Raw genomic sequence first — 7,267 nt, 5'->3', positions numbered from 1 at the left:
TCATTGATATTGCTCATCGCCATAATAACAGTGTATCGGAACTTACGTTGTATCAGTTATTTCCTTAAGACTCAGAAAATCACTAATTCGAATCTCCGCTCACCAGTAACATAGTTTGTATCAAAATGTGGACAGTATGGCACAAGAAGTTTATGCCGCTGTTACTGACCATGAACTGAATAGTAAACTCTTTGCACAGTGGTGTTGGCATGCATTGCGTCCACGTGGAAGTCCCTGAACCTCATACCTCAGAATCTGAGCAAAATGTTTAAGGGAAGGAGCCTTCATGTAAACTATGCTTCTTCAAGGACGCATGGCAGGCATTCTCTTGCTTCTACTGCAACCCCTTTTCTCTCTCCTCTCCTCTCCTCTCCTCTCCTCTCTCTCCCTGTTAAAATTTAATTGAAACTCAAACTCTCATTCATTCTCTCTTCTGCTTCTTCTTCTTCTCTCCCTGTGCGTATGTGAGAAGAATTTATGGAGTCAATGGACAACAGGTACATGGGTCTTCAGAATCTATTACCCAAATTATTAATATTGTTGTTTTTGACGCTGTTTCAATACTTCAACCCCAAGTTATTTTTATTTATTTTTCAATTTTCTGATCACATATGCAGATATGCTATTGTATGTTGGAACTTGGTATTTTTCCCTTTTTAGTTTTGGATTTGTCTTAAGTTATCAATTTCTGATTAGAAACTTTTGAACATTTGAACACCCCTTTGTAATCTATGCAAAAGGGGGGTTTCCTGAAGAATGAAGAAGTCTGTTCAATTAGTACCGAAAAATTCATGTTTGTTCCAAAAATATTATCTCAATATTTGTTTATATTTATAGCTAATAAGAGCCTGGAATATTTGCATCTGAGAACAAGAGTGTAGTTGATCAGAAAAAGAAGAGAGAGAGAGAGAGAGAGAGAGAGAGAGAGAGAGAAGGTATTTTTCTTTTTCTCATTAAAATTTAAGCTTGCAATGTATTATTTTTTAAACCTGCTGAAGTTTAATCCCCTTTCTGTTGAATGGTTTCACTATTAATTGCATCGAATCCTTCCACAAGGAACTTTATTATGCATATATGATGGCTTGCAGATCAATTTTGTTGCTTGCTGAGTAGTTGCTTCGCCACTTGCCTATTGGATTGTACTTGTGTTTAAGTTGGGGACACTATTGATGTTGTTTAGTAGTGGGTCGCTAGACCAACTCTAAAACTTTGACACTTCAGGATGCTCATGCATCAAGATCGCTGTAGGTGGTGTGCAGTTTTAGTATCTGTACTTTTTTCAGTCAGAGTGAACTGGCTACTTAAATCTATCAATCCCTTTTCGGGAATAAGCTTCCCAGTCTAATTCTCATCTTGTTGAACCATAATATATCATAGCACGTGTTCAATTTACTTCATGTGTTTCCATGGTTCGTACCTGCACGGTGATAAATTTGCTAGCTTTATATACACTGTTGGTCCATTCCCTAACAGTTTAAGATTTTTGGGGTACAATGGTTGTCTAACATGGTATTGAAGCTATGGTTTGCAGGAGGTCTTGGGTTAAAAAACCCAGTAGTCATTCCCCACTTCTTCGTCGGTTTACATGGTGAAGGGTGGGGATGCACCTATAGGTCTCTCTCTGTCTGTATTTCTCTCCCTCTCCTCCGCGTGCAGGATAAGGCTACATGTGAGGGAGGGTGTTAGCTTGATTTATATTGTTGGTCAATTCTGTTTACAGCTTAAGCTTTTCAAGTTCAGTGTCGTCTAACAGTATTTTGTTAATTAATTCAAAAAACAGAAGAATCTAATGAAGTCCCTCAAAAACTCTATATCAATAAAGTTGTGAAACCTGATTAAAGATTGTATTAATATCACAGGTAATAGTTTTACCAAAAAAAAAATATCACAGGTAATAGAACTCTATGCTTTCAACTGCCAACCCCTCTGATTTACGGTTAGGTATCCTTATTGCTGAGCCAGCTTAATGTGTCTATCTCATACCAAAGGATTCATAGTGGATATAATGTGGCTGATGCGCCTTGTGATGTGCTACTTTTTTTGTACCAGTCGTTTTGTTGTACTACTTTTTTGTCCCAGTTGGTTTGTTGTATCCTCTGTGAAAAAAGGATAGTTGATAAGCCTCCTTTTAGCGGGGCATTGAATTTTCGAACATCTTCATAGAATAGTTTCTAATTATTGTCCCCATGGTTTTCAAAATAGAAGTGAAAGGAGGATCATCAAATATTTTTATTAGAAGCCTAAAATTTCAATGGGAAGTGATTGTTATTTTTCTTGTAGGAACATAGAGCCTGTGACTGATTTGGGACTAGTTCTGGGTCATTCAAATCAATGCATTCAGAGAAAGTTGAATGGTGATTCAGGTGCAGGTGCAAATGCAGGTTCAAGGATACACATGGCATTCGTGGCTACCGATCCCCTTTCAGAATTAGTATGGGATACAGATAAAGGTTTGTGTCTAAATTGAGCTGATTCCATCTTTTCCAAACAGAAAAATCTTACTTGGGTTGTAGGTGTAAGCAATGTCACTCTTTCACCACCACAAAGCAATAAAGGTGGGAGGTCTGCTGCTGACAAGCCTATTGATGACAAGGACTTTATAACAGCACAGACATCATTTCGTCTAAAGAGCGAATTTGCTGGTAAAGATATGACTATGTCTCCCACAAGCAATGCTGGTGTCATGCCATTATGCGGGTCAAGCCATGACACGGGTGAGGCCTTTTTCTTAAATATTTGTTAGTTAAGTATAAACAGAAGACTCTATAAGTTCTAGGATGATGAATTTGTAGCATAGTTTTGTTACGTGGTTTGTTTATTTATTCCCCCCAAAAATTACTGTGGGAATTGTTGAATAACTCCTCTTTGCAGGAACTGTTGGTAACGTGGAGGAAGAGAAAGCGGCTGTGGAACTATCTGTTCTGTACAACCAGGAGGGGACTTATAGTCAAGCGAATATCGAAGTAAATGAAATACCTCAGATACCTGAAACCAGAGAAAATTTCATTACAACATTGACAGGTGAATCCTGCCATTGACATTTTCAGTATTGCAAAGTTATTTTGGTAGATGAAATTTAGAAAGCTCCTGCAGCTTATGTTCAAAATGCAGTAAAATTGTTCGATGGGCCATTTTTCCAGTATATGTTGCCCTGCCGACAACAAATCTTTTCTTCTTTTTGCATACATGTTATTGATTTGATTGTACACCTGCAGGTAACGGTGACAGAGAAGGGGCTGACATCTTATTAGTCGAATCAGATCAAAAGATACCTTTTGTGGAACAAAATGAACCATTATTGGGGGATCCTGTTGATGAAGATAAACATGCTGATGTTGGTGATCAGAAAATGCAAATGGATCTTGTTTTGGCTTCCGAAGTTCACCCAGTGAACGAAAGTAAAGCTTCAGGTGTCCCTGTGGTGAATAAAAAGGCACAAAGCAATAGGCCCTTGAATAAACTAGAGGCAACAGCTGAGAATGATTTAATGACTATCAAAATCCGACATGCTTATGGTGCAGCGAGTCAGATTTTAGGTCCAGAATCTGTCCCAGGGGTTAAGGACAGGTTTGATCAGGGTCAGGAGATGGTTCCTGGAAACGAATCTGTTCTGGACAGACACTATCCTAATAACAGCAGAATCCATATGCATCAAAGGAAAGGAAAAGAAAAATTCTTATCTGATGGAGATCATAATGGAAGAATGCCAGAAGATGAGACTGATAGCCATGAGAGTGTCGAGAGCTGTAATAGCGCAGGATTGTTTACGTCAGGCAAGAAGAGGTGGAGATCTGAAGAAGAGTTCATTGTTGGGAGTAAAAGATTCAGAAAGAAAATTCAAGAAGCTCCGATTTCCACATCCTATATTAGACAAGATAGCTCCTTTATGAATTGGATATCAAGCATGGTGAAGGGGTTTTCAAAATCAATGCAAGATGAGGCACCACCTCTTGCTCTTACCCTTGCACATCTTGATCATGGAGATGAGAATCCTGATAATAAACGTATCACATGTAATACAAACCAAGATGATGGAGTAAAAAGTATCGGTTTCCAGACAATTTTTCGGTCCTTGTATTGCCCAACTGCAGACTGCCAAGAAGCACGGATGTTGAGTGACAATCATAAAAAGGGAGAAATATCAACGGAGCTCGAGCCAGCTACTTCTCCAAAAGTCTATCGTGGGGAGAACGTTAATTTAGGCCAAGAATTTCTACTGTCAGTTGAGAAGTTCAACAAATCTTCATCTGGAAATGAAGTCCATTCAGCAGGTAGTCAGGAGCAATGCCATACTGGTTCCGAGAAGAAAAAGAATCCATGCAACTTTCCATTTTATAAAAGGAAAGATAGAGTTATCCCTAATTCTTCTCTGGGTAAACACAAGAAAAGGAGGGTCGAGAATGTTGAATCTAGCTCACAATTCAAAGGGAAGACGACTGGTGAATTTGGTTATAGAAGGGACCTTCTGGGAAGCTTGTGGATAACTCGGTTGACTCCAAAAACATCTGGTCCATCTTTAATCGCAGATCATTCCAACAAGAGTGCTGATGGAGTTTTTGAGAGCTCCAATGACCTCAAAAATATGGGGGCCAGGGAGCAGTTTGCTGAAGATTTAGTTATTGTCACTGGTAATGATCTGCAAAATTGTGCGGCTGACAATGAGGGCTCATCTGCTTTCAATAGAAACAAAGGCCAGAATGATCAAGCACCCATGTCTGAGTTCAGCCCTATCATGCCTTGCTCTGAAGTCAGAAGTTCGGAAGGAATGGCTTCTGTTTTTGCTAGGAGATTGGATGCTCTTAAGAACATCACCCCACCTGCTGCCACAGGTAATGCAGCCGATGAAATCACGATGTGTTTGTTTTGTGGCATAAAAGGTCACCATTTACAAGAGTGTTCACAGATAAGACAGACAGAGCTTCAGGAATTATTAAGTAAGAGCAACTCCTATAATGTAGCAGAAAATCTGCCTTTTTTCTGCATTAGATGTTTACAACAGAGTCATTGGGCTGCTGCATGTCCTAATGCACAGTCAATGGGACAACCACAGTTGGAATGTAACGTTTCTTTTCTAGATTATTACTGCAGTCAGAGTGGAACGAATCTCAACTCAAGAAATGATGGAAATATGAAGTTCCCAACTGGTACAGAGAGCCAGTTCGAAGCTTCTGTTGCTCATACATGTTTTAACGAGGACTATTCAAGAATGGAGACAGATATAAATATGAGCTGGAAGGATAATGCGATGGGAGCCCCTAAGAAAAGGGCATATCGCTCAAATTCAGTTATGAAATGCAGTGCTTCAAGTTCTGTGGAAAATAAGTATAAAGAAAATCAGATGATGCCCTTGTCAAAGTTAGTCAATACGCAGATTTCAAATGTACCGAAAGGAATCGTTGAGTCTGTAAAAAGGCTTCGCTTGTCTCGCACAGATGTCCTGAAGTAAGTTGAGCATACGAAGTAGCCTCAATTTCTATTTTCTTGTCAAATCTTATAAGAGGAAATTTTCTTGCATAAAGCAGTTTGTTCGATCATTCTGATAATTGGCATATGCACTTCTGAGTAGCTGAATTAATTATTAATTATTAATATCCTTAATACTACCCCACTAAACTACGTTACTTAGCACGCAAACTACATATGTTATATAAATCTTCAAGTGGATATTCTCATATGATCATGAACCTTCAAAAAATCTGACCAAGAGTGAATAGAAAGAACTCAGTACAACTATACAGAATATTTAAGCAGCTTCATCCTTGTGTCTTTTAGTTATTAAAGCATGAAGAGCTTCCTTCTCTTACGCATTTAAACTTGTTCTTGTGTGTAATTTGTGTTTTCTGCAATCAGATGGATGGATTCTCGCACATCACTCTCACAACTCGAGGGGTTTTTCCTGCGCCTGCGGCTTAGGAAGTGGGAAGAAGGACTTGGGGGAACTGGATACCATGTGTCTTGCATAACTGGTATGACTAGAATTAAATCATGCTTGTTTACTAGCTTTACCAAAAATAACTGCGTAGTCTAGTGCACTTCTTAGATTACTAAGTTGATGTTTCTCTCAAGTTCTTTTTTGTTCATTTTTATTTCTGATGTCATCAGGCTCTCAGAGAGAGAGTTGTCCACAGAATGTGAAAGACTGTATAGCTGTTGTTGTTGGGGGGATTAGATGTACGGTTAAGAGCAAGTACGTATCCAACAACGATTTCTATGAGGTAATTATAATCTGACTCGTTAACAAGTTACGACTTGATTCAACTCTGAGTGTAGAATGTATTCCCACTATTAAGGTTTTTCTGGTCTTCTATTGCATTGATATACACCTCCTACATAATGATTATGGCCAAAATACGGAGTTACTAGTGAGTCATTCATATTGTTTTGGATTACTATTGTAAACCCTTTCTTCATAAGACGTGCTAGCTTGTCCGTATAGCCCTTAGTTGTGTTAGGACTCCATGTTTTATGAGATCGTGTCACTTTCTTTTGGACTTCTTGCTTATGCTCTACTCTACAACAATTAACTAGGGTTTTGTCATAATAAGATCACCATCGTCGATTAACCGTAATCCTGGCAAGTGCACGTAAAGATGTTAGAAACTTGATGTTCTATTTTCTTGCTGATTTCACCTCCTCATATATTGCAGGACGAGCTGAGGGCATGGTGGTCTGCTACCTCAAAGGGCAGTGACAAGATTCCATCTGAAGAAGATTTGAGGGAAAAGGTAAAGAGAAAACGAATGTTAGGCTTGTAGTTTTCGGCATTTATAAATTTCGGCTTGGTTTAATCTTCTCATGAAAAATCAAGAGTGAGGTGAGGATATGCTAGATGTCCTCTGTGCATAGTTATTCTGAAATTTTTACCTTGGATATTCTTTTGGCTGTGTCAATCATTATTGCTATACAGTTGGTATTGACGTGTGGATACCTAAAATGTTCCACAAATATTAGATAAGGTGGCTCTATATCAATGTAAGTGGGCGGCTTCTACTATAGATGTATATGCGTCTCACAGTGTGAAGTAAACGTACATAGCCCGGGTTCTTACCTATCTCAATTATCCAGTGATATGTAGTCATGTAATGAACAAGGGATGAATGAGATAGGTAGAGGGTGCAGGACCCCGTTGCCGGCTTTGGGGTATTTAACACACCGAGTTTTTTATCGTTACATTCTTAATCAATGATTCAATGACCAAGATGTAAAGCCAACAACACAGGAGTACAGGATATAGGAGGTTTTACCTAGTTCAATTATATTATCATAT

At 38.8% G+C, this 7,267-nt stretch overlaps 1 protein-coding gene across 1 annotated transcript; it reads left to right on the top strand.

The window, feature by feature from the left end:
- The first annotated feature begins 302 nt into the window (after positions 1–302).
- LOC137732574 (uncharacterized) lies at positions 303–6,995 on the top strand. The gene is made up of 8 exons (XM_068471891.1): positions 303–497; positions 2,281–2,450; positions 2,514–2,714; positions 2,872–3,021; positions 3,216–5,442; positions 5,851–5,966; positions 6,103–6,215; positions 6,648–6,995. The coding sequence occupies exons 1-8, from the start codon at positions 478–480 to the stop codon at positions 6,753–6,755; spliced, it is 3,105 nt and encodes a 1,034-aa protein (XP_068327992.1). The 5' UTR covers positions 303–477; the 3' UTR covers positions 6,756–6,995.
- The last annotated feature ends 272 nt before the right edge of the window (positions 6,996–7,267 follow it).

This window comes from Pyrus communis, chromosome 4 (genome assembly GCF_963583255.1).
Source record: "Pyrus communis chromosome 4, drPyrComm1.1, whole genome shotgun sequence".
Taxonomy (NCBI): Eukaryota; Viridiplantae; Streptophyta; class Magnoliopsida; order Rosales; family Rosaceae; genus Pyrus; species Pyrus communis.
This window is presented reverse-complemented; position numbering and strand designations above follow the sequence as displayed.